Source organism: Loxodonta africana, chromosome 13 (genome assembly GCF_030014295.1).
Source record: "Loxodonta africana isolate mLoxAfr1 chromosome 13, mLoxAfr1.hap2, whole genome shotgun sequence".
Lineage (NCBI taxonomy): Eukaryota > Metazoa > Chordata > Mammalia > Proboscidea > Elephantidae > Loxodonta > Loxodonta africana.
The window spans coordinates 32,114,892-32,132,490 of NC_087354.1; the positions used below are offsets into that span (position 1 = coordinate 32,114,892).

At 50.5% G+C, this 17,599-nt stretch overlaps 1 protein-coding gene across 3 annotated transcripts in view; it reads right to left on the reverse strand.

The window, feature by feature from the left end:
• AP3B2 (adaptor related protein complex 3 subunit beta 2) overlaps nucleotides 1-16,853 on the reverse strand; it is a 28,769-nt gene extending 11,916 nt beyond the window's left edge. For 2 of the 3 annotated variants that reach the window (XM_064267181.1, XM_064267180.1), the window contains exons 1-13: nucleotides 16,741-16,853; nucleotides 10,832-10,907; nucleotides 10,612-10,686; nucleotides 10,233-10,328; nucleotides 4,637-4,797; nucleotides 4,300-4,366; nucleotides 4,018-4,200; nucleotides 3,653-3,936; nucleotides 3,289-3,343; nucleotides 2,821-2,892; nucleotides 1,479-1,541; nucleotides 1,008-1,140; nucleotides 623-732 (exon numbers count right to left, since the gene is read on the reverse strand). In XM_064267181.1, the coding sequence (XP_064123251.1) occupies nucleotides 623-732; nucleotides 1,008-1,140; nucleotides 1,479-1,541; nucleotides 2,821-2,892; nucleotides 3,289-3,343; nucleotides 3,653-3,936; nucleotides 4,018-4,200; nucleotides 4,300-4,366; nucleotides 4,637-4,797; nucleotides 10,233-10,328; nucleotides 10,612-10,686; nucleotides 10,832-10,907; nucleotides 16,741-16,853 (1,488 nt within the window). The remainder of the gene's footprint in view (nucleotides 1-622; nucleotides 733-1,007; nucleotides 1,141-1,478; nucleotides 1,542-2,820; nucleotides 2,893-3,288; nucleotides 3,344-3,652; nucleotides 3,937-4,017; nucleotides 4,201-4,299; nucleotides 4,367-4,636; nucleotides 4,798-10,232; nucleotides 10,329-10,611; nucleotides 10,687-10,831; nucleotides 10,908-16,740) is intronic. The other variant, XM_064267182.1, reaches the window with a different exon arrangement.
• Between the last annotated feature and the right edge of the window lie 746 nt (nucleotides 16,854-17,599).

The window sequence follows — 17,599 nt, forward strand, 5'->3', positions numbered from 1 at the left end:
ACTGGGGGAGATGTGGGAATGGGAGTAGGAACATGGATCACCAGGGAATCAGCCCTCCTATCTGTGCTGGCCCACTGTATTGTGGGGTTCTGTGGAAATGGGAGTGGGGGACAGTGGGAGAGAAATTAAAAGGTGGGCCTCTCTTGGGCAGGACCTCCCCTCTCCCCTGGGGTTTCATTACCCTGAGCAGAGCCTTCAAGCCCCAAAGTTGGCCAGGGTTTAAAAGACTAATTTTCTGGATTCACTGAACCCTCACTGTTTTGCTGCCATGTCATTCTTCCTGAATCTTCTTTGCTGGAATGTTTTAACTCAGCAGTGCAGCAGAAAAACACAGGATTTGTCATCAGCCACCCCTGGCCAGAGCTTTAAAGAGCAAAAATGGGAGTGGTAGTAAAGGCTGTGGAGCTCATCAAGGGATCACTAAGGGAAGGTGAATTCTGGCAACAAGGCCAAGGTCACACAATCCAGTCTTTCCCCTCCTTCTACCTGAAGACCTTTCAGGACCAATGTGGAAAGTTTGGACGTTGATTTTGATAAGGCTGGAGTATTTAATTACAGGTTGTTAAAGTGATAAGCAGGATGACATTGGCGTGAGGAGGGGAACATGGGGCTGCTCCCTCACCTGGATGTTGTCTGTGAGCTTTGCCAAGTGTTTGATGATCTCCCCGTGCTGTGCTGGCTGCATCTGCAGCAGCTTCTTAATGACGACCACTGACTCTGCAACCACGAGCTCTGTGGAATGGGAATGAGTATGTGGACCTCTGCGCAACAGGTGGCCATACACAGGCAGAGCGACACACCTGCAATACCCCAGACCCTCCTCAGATCCCTGTACTTCTTTAGTGGCCCTCAAAGGGGCAGAAACACCTGGATACTAATCAAGACAGACAGGCTGATGGACACACATTGTGCTTAGACAGATAGGTGGGTACCCACTGGCCATCAGAGTCAGACATGCAGACAGACACCCACTGACCATAAGGCTGGACACTTAGACAAACACTGACCATCACGGTTGGATAGCAGCTGCACCAGCCCATTGAGACAGGTGTCACGAACTCGGCCTATGTTAGTTGCACAGCGCCCAATGGCCTGGATTGTGGCTGCCACAAAGTCTTTGTCCATGCTGCGAATGTACGTCTGTGGGACACACAACAGAGAGTGACCCCCAGGCAGCCAGTGACTCCACAGGCTAGAGGGTAACCTTCAGGCAGGTTGTGACTCCTTACTCAAAGACTCATCATGCCAGAGACTAAACCCTGGGAAGGAAGTAGAAACTACCTTGCCCAGTCCCCCTGCAAGTGATTTCCCAGCCCAAAGCCAGCAGAAGGCATTGGAAGAGTGACCTAAGATAACATGATCTCCAGTTTCGGACTCTCACGATCAGGTTTGACCACCAGGGCGATTCTCACTAGAACAAGGATCTGAATGGCACCTCTCCTGGGCTTCTCTGGCTGGGAGCTGCCCTTGGTCTGTACCTGGAATTCCCGTAGGACAGTAGGGATGTTGGTCTCATTGGCCAGGTTGGTGAGCACTTCCAGCTGTGGGGAGGGGTGGAGAAGATAGAAAATGGGCAAGGTAGTTAGTGGGCTTCCTGTGCTTTCATAACCTTTCAGACCAAAACACACTTCACAGACCAGAAAACAATCCTCAGGACAGCCTGCATCATCCTTGGACTGACGAGGGAGCTGACAGATCATGAAGTTTGTCCAAAATGTAGGAGTTTGCCTCTTAACGGATTCCCTGACAGAGCATGCTTACAACATGACCACATCACTTCCCATTCCCATTAAAAACTTAATGCTTCCTATTGCTTTTAGGATAAAGACTAAAATCCTTACCGCAGTCTGTAAGTTCCTGAATGGCCTGAATGCTGTCTGCCTCTTCAGCTTCATCTCCCACCACTCTCCTCCTTGCCCTCTATGCCCCAGGGCCTTTGCATATGCTGTTCTCTCTGTGTGGAGCAGTCCTTTCCACTCCTATCTGTATTTACCTAGATAATTCACATTCATTTCTCAGGCCCCAGCTCAAGTTTTCCTTGGGGAAAACTTCCCTGACACCCCACCCCTAGACTAGATCATGTTCCCCTATTTGATGCTTATATGGCTTTCTGTACTTTTTCCCTACCATATTACACAAATGGAATTTTACTTTCATTTTGTGATTAGCTGCTTAATGTTTCTTCCTTCCCCCAACTAGATCATAAGCTCCACAAGAACAGGGTCCCTGGTTATTTTTGCTCTCTCTATCTTCTCCCCCTGGATCTAGCAAAGTGAGGATACTCAGTACGTGCTCAGAAAGGGTTAGGAGAACAAACTGTTGCTGAACAAAGACCACTCAGGAATGTGGAGGTGGAGCAGGGGTGGAGTGGAGGTAAGGGCTCCTGCCACTCTTTCTGTGGGTGTATGTTTGCACAAAAGCTTGAGGGGCATGGGGTGGTAGCACTGGGTGGGAGGCAGAAGACTGCAGTGAGAAAAGCATAAGCTTTGGAGTCAGCAGGGTTGGCTACCTTACCCCCGTGTCTACATTTTCATAAAATGGAGGTAGTGTACATTTCATGGGGTTATTAAGAAAATCAAGTGAACTCATATGTGAAGAGTGGCAGGTGTACAACAGGTACCAGGCAGAGGGCAATTCCTTTCCCCATCTCCCCAATTCTCATTAGCTTGCTTGCTTGAACAAACAGATCTGGCTGAGGCAGCCATGGGCTCAGTGCCCCCGGAAATAGGCACCACGTGTGGCCACTGTGAATTATGAAAATGGGCATGTGGGGGTGAAGAAGGGCCAGAAAAGCCTCACATACGTTTGTCCATTACTCACCTTCAGGATCTTGATCTGGGTGGGGTCAGTGGACCTGATGTAGAAGCTCTTCAGGTAGGGCTCAAACATACCCTGGCACAAAAGAGACAGACCCCAGAACTCAACAGCAGCCCCAGGCCTGCCCCTCTTCCAGAAGGCCCACCTCTCCTGACCCAGGGCCCATCCTTTCCTGACCCAGAGCCCACAATCCCTCCTGCCTCATCACTGTCCTCCACTCCTCAACTCTTCCCTCTCAGATCTGACCAGGTCTCCCTTCACTGAGCTTTCCCCTCTCAGCAGCCCTTCAGGATCCAGGCCTTCCTCCTCGGCTTGCATTTAGGGTCTCCTCTTCCTCAGGCTCTGGCCTGGTCCCACGCAGCCTGGCATTCCACCGTCTCTGTTTTCCCCAGGTCCCACCCCCCACAGCGCCCTGGCGCCCCCAGCAGCCGCCCCTCAGAGGATGAGAACAGGCCTTGGTCGCGTGCTCACCCGGCGCTTGATGGACATAGTAGCCACATTCTGGAGCACCACGTACTGCACCTCACTGAGAAGAGACGAAGAGAGGGGTCAGAGGTTACTGGTGCTCCCCGCTGGGGCAAGGGGCAGTGGGTGGGGATAAGAAAGGTGGGCCGAATAGCAGGGAGGGTAGGAGCAGGAATCCTGGTCCAGGAGGAGGAGGGCCAGACCGGAGCCAGTGCAGGAGCAGGTGGAGTAGGTACGGGGCAGTGGGTCGTGATGGGCTAGATCTGGCCTGAGTCACCTAGGAGAGCCTGGGGGCGGGGCCGTGCCGGGGGGCGGGCCGGGCCAGGGGTGTGGGCGGGCCATATCCGTGCCGGGGCGAGGAGGTGCGCACCTGTGGCTGCGCAGCAGGCGCACGAGCGCCTTGGCGATGACGCCCACTTCAGCCTTGGGCGCCAGGTGGAAGTAAAGCTGCGCCACCGCCATGACCACGGCAGCGCTGCGGCTCTGCAGCAGAGGCTTTGTGTTACGCAGCAGCAGCCGGTGGTCCGGGTCCATGACGTAGGGCTTTCGGGCGGGCAGCGCAGTGGCAGCAGCCTCCTCTGGCCCTGGGCCCTTGACCTCGTCCTCCTCCGAGCCGTAGAAGGCTTTCTCGGGGTTCTCCTCTAGGAGGGACTCCTGGAGGGACAGACAGACAGGCCAGCCAGTGGGAGCCTCCCCTGGACAACGGTCCCGCTCACCCCGCCTGGGTCCACTCACGTTCTGGTTGGGGCTCAGGAACTGCGTGCGTGCATAGCGGGTAAGCATGCTGATGATGACCACCTGGCCCCATTCCTCCACGTCGATGAGCAGGTTACAAAGTTTCCGGTAGTTCTTGTGAATCAAGTCGATGCGCTCCGGGCACACCTCCTCAAAGGCCATCACCACGCTGCCAGCCACCAGCTGGGGGACGGGCAGAAGCAAGAGGGTGAACGGGAGAGGCAGATGGGCCCCTGACCCGTACCTTCCCTTCTTCCATCCCTGTGTGCCCAAAATACGCACCGTGGTTTTGTCGGCCAGAAGCTTCTCAATAACCTCTATCAGCTGGTCCTTTTGGTCAGAGTCCAGACTTAGGGAGAAATTGTCAAGGAGAATTTGTACCCCCGCTGCCAGCCTTTCCAATACCTGCCCAAGCCTCCTGCACCCCAGCCCCTGATTATTCATAAAGAGGTGGGACCCCCATCTCCATTGTCCTCCATCTGGGTCATCTCTCCAAACTGCCTTAAATCACCTGAAGGGTAAAAAGAGGGGCTGTCTGCGGGACTTCAGGTGAGGCCAGGAGTGGGATGGGGGCTTGGAAACCAATCCCCAGGAATGAACGGCAGGGGCTGTGGCATACCTGTAGAGTTTAGGGATTGCATGGGCAGCTGTTTTCCGCACGTAGGGTGACATGTCCGAGGCAGCTTCCTTGATGGCCAGCATCATGATGGGTACTATGATGGGCACACGGATGCTAGAGAGGACACGGAGGGCACTGGCCCGTATCAGCTGATTGGGATCCTAAGGGCAGAGGTGGGCACAGCAGTGAAGAGGCACCAAGTGCCCTGTTGGGGTGAGGGTACACCCTCTGCAAGTCACTGTCCCCAGTTACCACCAGCTCTTGTTTCCCTGCCTCCTGACCTGAGCCTGGTTGTTGTGCCATGTGAGGTACCTGGGGGCACTGCTTGGAATACTGACTCTTGGCCCTGGCTTCAGAAATCTGATACCCAAACAGGTATGGAAATAGGCAGCTTCACCTTCAGAAAGAGTGAAAAATTTTCAGAACACCTAATGTTTCCGAAAGAGCCAACCTGATTTACGAGTGGGGGCCCCTTTATTTACGCCTGAGTTGATCGCCAGCAAATGGAAGCTGGTCTCCCTTCCAAATAATTTGTTCTTACATTCCTGCCTCCCAGCAGCCTCTCAAACACTGCTCTTTACCTTGCAGAGCTCAAAGCAGCATATGTAGACCTCTCCTTTTTGCTCCTATTATATACTGATAAGAGCATTAGCCACACTGTACTGAAATCATGGGGCTTTAGGCTATCTTCCCATTATCTTCAGCAGCAGCAGGTGTAAATTACTGTTAATCTTGGAGAATTATGGGCCATAGGAGAGGTGCTGTAACACTAAAGAAGGATAGATGTTACCCTGATTTTCTAAAACGGAAAAAGAGAAGATTCACAAAATCACAGGTGAATTTAGTGGTAATCCCTGGCACAATTCTAGAACTGACTTTTTATTTTTAAGATGGTTTAGAAGTAGGTATTTGAGAAGCAGGAGTCTATATTTTCTTAGAAATAAATCATATTAAGGCAGCTGCTAATGCCTGCTTTTTTTTTTTAGCGTTTTATTTGGAAATGATCATAGAGTCACACGAAGTTGCAAAAAATGTTTCGCTTTTTGCAAGTGTAACTAGACTGGTAGATGTTAGGTTAGTACAATGGACTTGGATTTCAGAAAGGCTTTTCTCAGTCTCTCATATCATTTCCTGTACTGTCATTTTTTTTTTTCTCCTGTATTGCCATTTTTGATGCCAGCCTTTTGTTTCACCTACTATGTAGGCATTTTCGGAGCAGAATTCATGTCTTTTATTTCTGTAACACCCAAACAGCCCTTTTCACATGAAAGGTGATTTTTTTTTTTATTATTATTTTGCTATTGACCAAGCCCCTTCCTGACAGTGTGGGAAAATGCCAGCCAATTGTACAGTTAGGAAAATCCACAGCTTGGTAAAACATTGTACTTGGGGGAGGCTTATGAAGAGATCGGTCTCAACCTAGAAACTGAAGTGGGTTGCCCTGGTCTGAATAGCTTATCAACATCTTGGAAGATGACACAGAATCAGGAGGGACAAAATTAAGATTCAGAATCACCCTGGACTTAGGCCCTGTGGGAAGCCAATAAAATGAAATATAATAAGGTTTCATAGGTGGCTGAAAGGATCAATTACACAAGGATAGGATATTTGGAAGCCTAGGTTATCCTCTTAGCAACAGGAGGCTTGTCCAAATGGAGCCAACCACATGGGTGTGCTGCTAAGAAAGCAAGCATGGCCTTGAAGAAAGAACCCTAGATGGAAACAGCTGGTTCCAATGTGCAGGAAAGGCCAAACAACGACAAAGAAACCAAGTTGCAGAGCAATACGTATATAAAAAAAAAAAAATTTTTTTTTTAGTATGATACAATTTACAAAATGACATATTGTTTAGGAATTCAGAAATAGGTAGTAAAAGAATAAAGATATGCATATAAACAAATACACGGGAAAGATACGTAGGGGGCTTTGGCTGTTTGGTAAATGCTTTGTTTCTTATGTTAAGTATATGGGTATTCATTATATTCTTTGACTTTTTGTAAGCTTGAGATAAATTTTTAAAACTTACAGCAAGGTATGTTTCAATGCAACATAAAGAGTTTTTCAAAAACAGTGATAGTTGCCCTAAGATGACGTGAGTTGCCTTACAGAATGAGGTCCTCATCATTTGAAATGACCTGGCAGAGATGTTCTAGAGCAGAGGTGGGCACACGATGGCCCTTGGGTCAAATCTATCCAATGCCTTTTTGTAAATAAAATTTATTGGAACACAGCCATGCCCACTAGTTTATGGATGCATTCACACTACAAGGGCAAAATTGAGTAGCTGGCATAGTTGACACTGTATTGCTTCAAAGCCTAAAATATTTACTATCTGGCACTTTACAGAAAGGTTTGCTGACCATTGTTCTGGAGTGATCATCGCACTAAATGACCTCTGATTTTCTAAAAGAGTAAAAGGGGCAGACTGTAGAAACTACTGGTAACTGCAAAAGTTGTCTCTGCAAAAATTCCAGAATAACTTTTATAAAACAATGTTTATAAAATTTTTTATAAAATGGCTTAATTCTCATTCAAACAAAAAGGTTTTTTGCCAGTCTGAGCTGGATTCTACGGTTTTGGCTTTAAAAAAAAAAAAAAACTGTTTACCTTATCATTGGAACGCTAAGGTTGCAGAGCTCTGTGAATCAAGGGTCAGAAGTGAAAGACCTGGCCTCTGATAGGCCCAGGTGAATCTGAGCAATCAACACAATAGCATCTAGTAAAGTGCCTGAGGTAAAGGCTGGATGTTCTTCAGCCAGCAAGCCGTAAGTCTATAGGGCCAGAGCAGTGAGGGCACATGAAGAAGGCGGAGCTCAGGAATGAGACTTGAGCAGCTGCCCTTGCAGCTTTCCAGTGAGCTGTCCTTAAAAGGAGTCCCTGGGTGGTGCAAACGGTTAATGCGCTAACCAGAAGGTTGGCAGTTCGAGTCCACCCAGCGGCACCTGGGAAAAATCTACTTCTGAAAAATCTGGGAGCACAGTTCTGCTCTGACACACATGGGATCAGCATAAGTCAAAATTGACTGACGGCCAGGTTTTTTACTGGTTTGGTCTTTCAAAAGGAGATGAGGCAGGTCCAATCAAAAAATAGATTCCTCAGTCCCCGTGCAATTAAGATCTAGGCTCATATACTGTGAGAGCTGGAAGGATCCTTCAAGCAGAACTCTCTTTCCCAAATAAAGTCTTAGAAATGCCCCCTAATATTCATTTGTTTATTGTTATAGTTCAGTGGCAATAACAGGCAGTAAGCATATTGTTGTTAGGTGCCATCTAGTCAATTTCGACACATAGCGACCCTATGTGACAGAGTAGAACTGCCCCATAGAGTTTTCTAGGCTGTAATCTTTAAGGGAAGGAGCCCTGGTGGTGCAGTAGTTAAGTGCTCAGCTGCTAACCAAAAGGCCAGTGATTCAAACCCACCAGCCGCTCTGCAGAAGATGTGGCAGTCTGCTTCCATAAAGGTTAAACCCACTGCCAATCAGCTGATAAGGATCACAGCCTTGGAAACTCTACGGGGCAGTTCTACTCTGTCCTGTAGGGTCACTGTGCTCAGAACTGACACCACAGCAATGAGTGTAGTTTTTTGAATCTTTATAGGAGGTCAGCAGGCCTTTCTTCCGAGGAGCCACTGGGTAGGTTCAAACCGCCAACCTTTAGGTTAGCAGCTGAGCACTTAACCTTGCACCACTAGGGCTCCTTATTAAGCATATATAAAGCAGAACTTTTCATAATGAATTAGGATTCCACAAAACAGTTGGACTCCACTCATCAGTTCAAATCCCTATTTTACTGGTGAAGAAATAGTCTCAGATGCATTTTACTGTGTGTAAGTTATTCCTCAATAAAAAGTTAAAGAAAAAAAGGCCCAGACAGGTCAAGTCAGTACATAGTTTTGCTCAGTTTCTGGGCTTTGTACTATTGATATTGCATAGTTTACATTTAAGAAAACTACTTGCAGCTCACACTTCATATAGAAGTGACTTTCTCTACCAGATCTTAGCCAGACTGTCACCTCATCAGGAAGCACTTTCCAGATTCCCAATCTCAATTAGGTCTCCCCTGTCATTCTGTCATGGCACCCCGTTCTTTTCCTTCACAGCAATTACCGTAATTGGGAATGATATATTTCAATCTATATTTATTGATTGTGGCTCTGTGAGTACAGAAAACATGTCTGTTCTACATCAATGTATGTTACACCAAGAACCTAGTCAATGCTTGGCATAGAGATACCCAAGTATTTGCTTAGTAAATGAATTGTTCATGCAAGTGGTGATGTTTTCCTCCCCACCCCAAAAAAGCAGACCCTGCCAACCCCACCTGCTGGCCACAGCAGACGGAACCAATTGAGACAATCAATTTGCAGTCTACCCAGCAACCTAAAGAATGGCTGGGTATGACAAGATGAGCTAGGTGTTTCAGACTCCCTTCCACAGGGATCTGAACTAAATGTATGGAAAGAATAAGGGGTTCATGGTTATAATCAGAATGGAAAGGTCTGAGATGGAGAGAGCACAGAATGGCTGTGATAGGGACGACTATACCCTTGAGATATCTTAGATTAGCCAAAAAAGCGCAGTCAGTGGAGACTTATCATGCATGCATCTAACATACGTGAATTCAGTTATAGGTCCTGGGAAAAACAAAACGAAACAAAAGGTGAGAATCTTCACAAGTTAAATAGTGTGGGGGATTCTGCCCACAACTCCATTCTAGCTGACTTGAGTCTTCCCACTGTCCCAATTTCTGCCTGCCTGGGAGCATCTACCACAGCAAGGGTGCTAAAGTGTTGATATTTTTTATACCCCTGGATTTCTAAGACAAGCTGATTAGTTTTGCTGGAGCTAAACAGAAGAAAGATTAATATGCTCCAAGTCAAGAGGGATGACTGGCTGTACTGAACTTATTAAGATGGAATTTTCATTGTTTGTTTTGACAAAACATGTATTGTCTTCTGTGTTGATCTTAGAACACAACTTCCATGTGCAAAGCAACTCTCCTGATAGTAAACTATGCTGTTTTCCTCTCAGTAAAAAAAAAAAGAAAAAAAAAAAATTTTTTTTTTTTTTTTACTGGGCTCAGATATTCTAAGTAAACCCTTTTGTTCTCCTTACCAAATTCCAGGTGAAAAGGTTCCCACAGTCATTGTTCACTACAGATACCTGGACTAGGTGAGCCTGCCAGTGCTAAAACTCTGATGCCCAGAGGCGAGGAATCCAGGTCAGCAGCTCCCTCACAGAATCTTGTCTTAACAAGTTTGATTTCTGCCTGGCTGTGGGCTGAAACAAACACCTTTACACCAGTGGGGTTGAGGGAGGGACTTTCTGTTGCCAGTGGCTCACATGGTTCATACCTGAGGCAGCCGTTATCACAGGCTCCTCAGAGGAGGAGAGATAGGTTCCTGGGTACCCACTTCATCTTTCCCATTCCTTCTGAGTGGGCCTCCACCCTCTGACTCTCCCCCTCCCAACTTTAGGCAATAGGAAGGGGCCTCCACACTCTGCCTCCCCCATGCTCACAGCCTCTACCTGGGCCCACTCCTCCAATATGGAGCCAATGAGACCCAGGCTCCAAAGAGCCAAACTGAGACCTCTGACCTTTAGTCCACGCTGGAAGGTGGAGATGGACAGCAAGGCCAGGTCTTGTTGCTCCTCCGCATAGCGTACCAGGTACACATAGACAAGTTTCTTCACCTGGGAGGAGAGCAGGTTTCTAACCAGGGGCTGGTGTCCCACCCCTTGGAATGTCATCACCCCAGCCAGCTGCAGTGAATGGGGAAAGTGTATCCTGGGTCCTTCATCCTGACTCACATGCAGTTCAGTGACAGGTAGACAATGTCTTCTCCTGGGCCAGAGGATATTTCTCAGCAGGTCAGGCCCCCAAGAGCTGAATGGTTCCCTTCCTCACTCCCAGCCCAGCTTGAGTTTATTCCTGGGGGAGGTGGGGATGAGGGATCCTTCCCTGGGTAGTGCTTACCTCTATGTTCTTACAGGCCACATTCTTCACCACAGCGGGAAACAGGTCTGAAGCATTCTTTCCACGGGCAATCATCTGAGGTGGTGGCATCAGAGGAGAGGAGGAAGGAGATAGGCAAAGATACAGCACTGATTAGGGAGGGATCCACAAGGAGCCAAGGAGAGCTGCTCTCTGACACTCAGGCCTTTCCCCCAAGGGAGGTCCCTCCTTCCCCCCTTACCGCCACAATTCTCTTCATGGCCTCCAGCTTGAGTGAATCCTTGTTGGTGTCCAGCATCTCCTTCAGGTCATCATGCCTGGTGGGAGGCACAAGGGGTCAGCTGAGGGCACAAGGGTTTAGGGGATCAATCAGGACCCAGCCAGATAGAAAGGACACAGGCCAGGGAAGGCTCAGGCAGGACCCCAACCAGAGGAGAAGGACCAGAGAGGGGCTGGTGGTGGTGGTGGTAAAGTACAGACCTGAGGACTTGGGGTTGGGAGAAACATGTGAGTCAGCCAGGAGTCAAGAGGAAGGGTTTGGGGTGCCAGTTCCCAAGGGACAGCTGGAGTGCATACAGAGTTACAGACCACTGGCTAAGCCTGAGTAGCACTGAGGGTCTGAGAAGAATGACAGAGCTAGGCACCACCTTCTCCAATTTACAAATGCACACCATTGTACCCTAGGGTCCCCCATACATACACCCACAGTCAGCTCGCACACCCCACAGACACCTACACACCCCAACGCCCCCACCAAACACGTACCACCAACATACCCTCTGCCACCCACATGTATCACAGATGCTCCCACATCTCCCTCAAGACACACCCACACCTCACAGACACACCTACAACCTCCATAATATACCCATAGACACACCTATCCCCACACACAACCAACCAGTAACTAATTGTCGTTGAGTCGATTCTGATTCATGACAACCCCCTGTGTGTCCATGGGGTTTTCAATGGTTAATTTTTTGGAAGTAGATAGCCAGGCCTTTCTCCCGAGGTACTTCTGGGTGAGCTTGAACCTCCGGCTGTTTACTTAGCAGCTGAGCACATTAACCATTAACTCCCACAAAACCCCACCACAGATATATCTACAACCCACACAGAAACACAGTCAGACACACTTCCCTACACAGATACACACTCTCCACACATAAACACCCACAAACCTATAGATACTCACACAGCCAACCTACATACCCCTACAGACACCCACACATTTCCATGGACACACACATCCCCCTACAGGCACACTTACACACATGCCTCACAGAAACAAACTCACTCTCCTAGATGTATACACACACCACAGCCACACCACATACATAACACCTTTTTGACAAACTCGGTCACTCAGCAAAATGACCAGTGGAGTCCTAGTTGAGATCCTTGATGATAAACTCAGGATTCTAAGATCAAATATATCCAGCCTTAGGGGTCTTCTGGCCTCCATCAGAGGGATCAGGTGGGTGTCACTACACAGGCCCAGTGTCCTCACCTGTCACCTGGGCATGGCTTCTCACTGGGCTTTAGTGGGAGGTGGTCAGAGTTTTCCCAGACTCCTAGAACTCTGGGTTTGCTCCAGAGTCCACTTCTTCACACCAGGGTGCTCTCACCACACCCACAAATGCCACAGACCCATGTCAAATGCGCCAGCCCCAGGGCATGCACTGGGGCACCCATACCACTCCTTGGCCACCCAGCCAGGCACATACATTCCAGGCCACTGAAGGTTCCTGGGCAAGGGAATTGAGGGAAGAAGGGACCACTGGGTGTAAAGCAGACAGCACAGGCAGGATTGATGGTCAAACCAAGGGCACCCCTCCCTGCATATACCCAATACAGATAGCAGCATTCCTCCAGGGTGAGACCACCCTGAGTCTTCCCATCCTTGCTCCTAGCAGCTTATATTCCCAAGAGGGAGAGGAAGAGAGAGATGCCAGCAACACCCTAAGGCCATGAAACATGAATGTCCCATGGTCAGATCCCCTTACACTGCTCTCCTCTGACCTGACCCCTGTCCTGGCCTGAGGGACTTCCTGGGGTGCCTGGAGACAGTCAGGGGCTACAACAAGGCATTTTAGGCCAGTCATGCTCACCTCCCCTGACCCACACCCCTCCTCCCCACCCAAGTTTGAATCCACTAGCGGAGAAGAAGCTGGCTAAACTCAGTGTGTGCCTTATCCTGTCCCCAAAATCCACCCAGAGCCCACCCAGCCAGGGCCTGGGGAGAGGAAAAGATCAAGGTGGGACCTCAACTCTCAAATATTTGACCCATCTCCTCCCCTCAGAGTCTGTGGAGGGTTATGCTCCTCATCTGCCCCTACTCATACACTTACCCCCATACTGTGCCTCTGTGTACCCTCCTCCCCTCCCCTCCCCCACCTGCACACACACACAGCCTGGTCCCTAAACACCAGCCCAGTCCTCTTCCCCCTGAGAAGGTGGGACCTGTAGAAGTCTGAGCTGTCAGTGACCCTGGCCTTCCTGGCTGGGTGGGGGGCCAGGGGTCCCTCTATACCGTAGTGGCTGGGTCTGGTTCTGGCCTTGGCCATGCTCTGGGTCAGGACTTTCCAGGGAAGCTTCTGGGGTTGTGTCTTCCTCCAGGGCCTGCAGCTGCCGAAGCTCCTCGGGCTGAAGGGCCTGGTACCAGGGTGGGGGCCCACCTTCGGGGTCCAGCACAGGGCTGGCAGCCTCCTGATCAGCTCCACGGGGCCCCCTAGCCCCTGGCCTCACCACGGACCCTGGGAGCTGCAGGAATTGCTGCATGGAGAGCCAGACCCTTTTCAGGAATGAGACTGAGCTGACCAGGAGCCAGAGCTGCCCTCGTCACTGTCACCAGATGGCCTGCCCCCGAAACTCAGAAACCTGACACTGGCAGGGAGGAAGGCTCTGGTTTCCTCAGCAGTGTTCAGTGGCAAGGGCTCAGGAAGGGGAGGAGGGCAGGACTGGGGACTAGGGCTGCACCAGTCTCAGAGGAGGGGAGGAGAGGACTAGGAGGTCGGGGAGTTGATCCAATGGGAGGTGAGGCCTCAGCTCTACTCCCACGCCACAGCCGGATCTCATCCTCCCAGAACTGCTCTTCCTCAGAAACCTCACATACCCTTCTCACTCTGATTCCAACCCTCTTGATCCTCGCCTGTCTTTCCACAGTCAGTTCCTTGATTTCTTCCTTCCTATTGGCCTTTTTTTTTTATTGGCCTTGTCTCATCTTTACCTTCTTCCTACCTGGCCTAGGCCCCAATCCATCCCTCCAAATGCTCTCTTGCTCATGTACGTGGCCCTCTTGTCCCACTGTCCTGCACTGCCCCTACCCTGCCGGGTGGCTGGCTAGCTTTATACACCAGGAGGATTCCAAATCCCCTCGTCCCTCAAGTCCCCACCCACAGCCTTGCCCTCAATCTTAATATAATTTCACTATCTGCTTCTCACAGAAAATGAAAGGCCTGAGAAAAAATCCTCTGCTGCTCCCTCTCCCAGACTCACATACATCTGCATCTAGGTTCTCCTCTCCTTTCCTTCTCCCTCTGGGGCAGAGTCCTCCCACCCAGCTCTCTGTAACCCTCCCCCGCATCAACGCAGGGCTCTGGAGCTTCTTTTCACTCCCTTCGGTCTCTCCCACACTACTGGCTCCTTCCTATCAGCAGTTAAACTTGCTCTAGTCTCTCCCATCCTGACAATAGACAAAAATAAAATAACCAAACCTGCTTGAACTGATCTTCTCCTCCAGAAACTCTGTCTCTCTTCCCTTTATAGTCAAATGTCTTGAAAGTAAAATTCCCGTTCACTGTGTGTTGTTTGTTTACCTACTATTCCATCCTCTATTCATTTTAATCTGGCTTTAGATGCTGATTAATTTAGGGCTGATGGGTCAAGATGTTTGCAATTTGCATTTAAATGGTTCAGACCTCCCCACGCCACCCCCCAAAAAAACAACTATATGGTTAGAAAAAACAACAACCAAACCAGTTGCCATTAAATCAACCTGAACTCATGGCGATCCCATGTGTGTCAGAGTAGAACTGTGCTCCATGGGATTTTCAATGGTTAATTTATATATACATGGTTAGAGAAAGGAAACATGGCAAAATCTCAAAGATTTTTGAATCTAGATGAAGCATACACAGGTGTTCATTGTATTATTCATTCAACTTTCCTGTATGTTTAAAATTGTTCATAATAGAATATTGGGGGAAGAAAATAACTTAGCTCTTGCTCGCCTCACTTCATGAGAACTGGTCTACCAGGGCAGGCAGTGGGGAGTTTGGGGAGTTGGTAAGGCCTCCTACTTATTAAACCCAGTGGTCATGAAATTTCTTTCCTTGTTTTACTTGAGCTCAATGGGCAATGACGCTACTGACCACTTCCCCCTCCTTGAAGCCACACTTTATTTATTTCCCCCCTGCCTTTTGAGTCACTTCCCCATTCCCTTGAAACACTTCCCCCTTGTTCTCTGGTGACCCCTAATGTTGGAGTCCTCAGGTTTCAGACTTAGGCCTTGTCTGAACTCATCCACTCTCCCTGGATGCTCTTCACTTCCTCAACGTTATTTTCCCCAAATCTGTTCGTAACCTCTTTATTTCCCGTTACAGTGAATATCACCACCATGTATCTAGTTGCCTGAGCTGGTAATCTGAGTCTTATCCCTATCTTCCCAGCCCCCCTCTCCTATCCAATTTATCTTCAGGTCTGTGGCTTCTACCTCCACAGTGGCCCTCAAATCCTCTGCCACTCCTCTAATCAAGGGCTCCTTCATATCTAGACTATCAACTTCAACACACCCCTCGGTCACCTCTGGCCTTCAATCCAGCTCACCTCCAATGTCTCTGTAATCCAGCCTGTGATCCTTCTAAAATGGAAACCTGTTTAGAACCCTTCAAGAGCCCTCCTCCCCGACCTTGGCATTTCCCCACCCTCATTTTGGCCACTCCAGTGGCTTGCACTATGATTCTGGCCACAGGGTACTCGCACCTACTAAATCTGTGGCCTAATGCTCCTTCATCTCCCAGCCTTTGTTCACTCTTTCCTCTGTCTGGAAATCCCTGTCTCTCACCTCCCTGCTCTCCAGAGCCAGAAACAAACTCCTCTCACACCTCCCTCCCGGTGCCCCCACTACTCCGAATTATCATGGATTGTTTCCCCATCTGTGCTCCCCTTTAGAGCAACTTGAGGACAAGGACTGTCTCTTGTTCACAGACCTATCTTCAACCAAACCCACTGAAGTCCAAACAATTTGGACTCGTGGTGACCCATGTGTTACAGAGTAGAACTGCTCCATAGGGTTTTCTTTGCTACAATCTTTAAGGAAGCAGATCGCCAGGCTTTTCTTCTGTGGTGCCACTGGGTGGGTTTGAACTGCCAACCTTTGGGTTAGTAGTTGAGTGCAAACCGTTTTCGTCACCTAGGGACCTCTGGACTTGGCACAGTAGCCCCTTAATAAATTCTTGTTTCAGAATTTAGGAAAGAAAGAAGGAATGAGAATCTAAGATAGGGGGAGAGTGGGAATTTGATACAGGGAATATAGGTGCAGAGCAGAAGCGGGAGTGCCAGATGGGAGGCAGGGATGAGAACAGGGGAACCAGAAGGAGGGAAAACGAACTTGTAGGAGGTGCCAGGCCTGGGAGGTTCTGGGTCTAGGTCCAGGGCCTGCCTTCCTGGAAGGACCCTAAGCTCAAGTTCGCCCACCGTGACCCATCCTCGATGTTGCTTTGGAGCCAACCGGGCCTTTCCCGAAAGAGATGGGGAACCACTGGTGATGAAACCCCACAAACAGGGGAAACCTGGGTCGGGTGGATGGTCGGTGCCGAGGTAGAGCTGTCTGGCCCACCCCCACCAGCCTCGGGAACCCTCCCCCCTTCTCGGGTCCCAGGCTGACCCCTCCAAGAAAGAGTGGTGACGTGAAGGGAGAAGGAGGGGGTATAATGTGGGAGAGAGGCACCGCGTTTGCCAGGGGCCTGCCAAGGGAGGGGGGCCCGCCAAGGGAGGGGGGCCCGCCGCGGGCGTGGGGCTGGGCGAGGCCGGGGCCGGGCAGCCGGGTCGGGGCGCTGTCCATGGTGCCAGAGCGGACCGCGGAAGCCAGGCCCGGGCGCGGCTATGGAGGCCGCGCCCCTTGCCGACCCTCTCGGCGAGGTCCCTCACCGCTTGTAGTCGGAGGAGAAGATGCCGCCGCTCGCCGGGTCGTGTCCATACTCAGGCTCCCCGGGGCCGCCGGCGCCGCCCTTGTCTTCGCTGTAGGCGGGGGCGGCCGACATGGGGCAGCCGAGGGAGGGCTTCCCTGGGGAGGAGGCTGAGCGGCCGGGGCTCGACTGGGGCCTAGAAAGGGAGAGCGGGTCTGACCGCGGAGGTCGGCGGTGCGGCCCGGCCTCTGCAGAAGCCGCAATCTGCGGAGGCGGAGGCTGCGCGCGGATTTATCAATCAGGCCCGGGAGCTGAGTTTCTTAAAGGCGCCGGCGCCCTCGGGGCGGAGGGCGTGTCCGCAGGGGGCGGGGGGCGGTGCGGCAGGGTCTGGCCCGCCCCAATCCTCAGCAATCCCCTCCTCCCCTAAGGACGGTTCTTGTCTTTTAAAGGGACTCTGCACCCCTCCAGGCTTGGAGTGAGCGGAGGCTGCTGGGCTGACGGTAGGACAGCCTTTCGAAGGATGCAATCCACCTGCCCCCATCCATTGACAGCCTGGGCTTGCGGAACGAGTCCTAGGGGCTCCGCTCATCCCAGACACGTGCGCTTATGTTCACCCACCCAGGTGGAGGAAGAGTGAAGGCTGAAGGGAAGCTCGAGCCCGCAAACTGGAGGGTCCGAGGACAGGAAGGAGGCACCGCACACGGAACTCCTTCTCAGATGATCCTTCTGTCTGCCCCCACTTCTCCTTCAGAATCTGGACCTTGGTTTCTAAGCGGGAAGCCGAGAGGCTTCCTGGAGGTAGTGGAATTGGGGGAGGGAGGCGGGCTGGTATAGAAGCGCCCATAGTGGGCTGAGGACGAGAGATGGGGAGAAGATAGAGG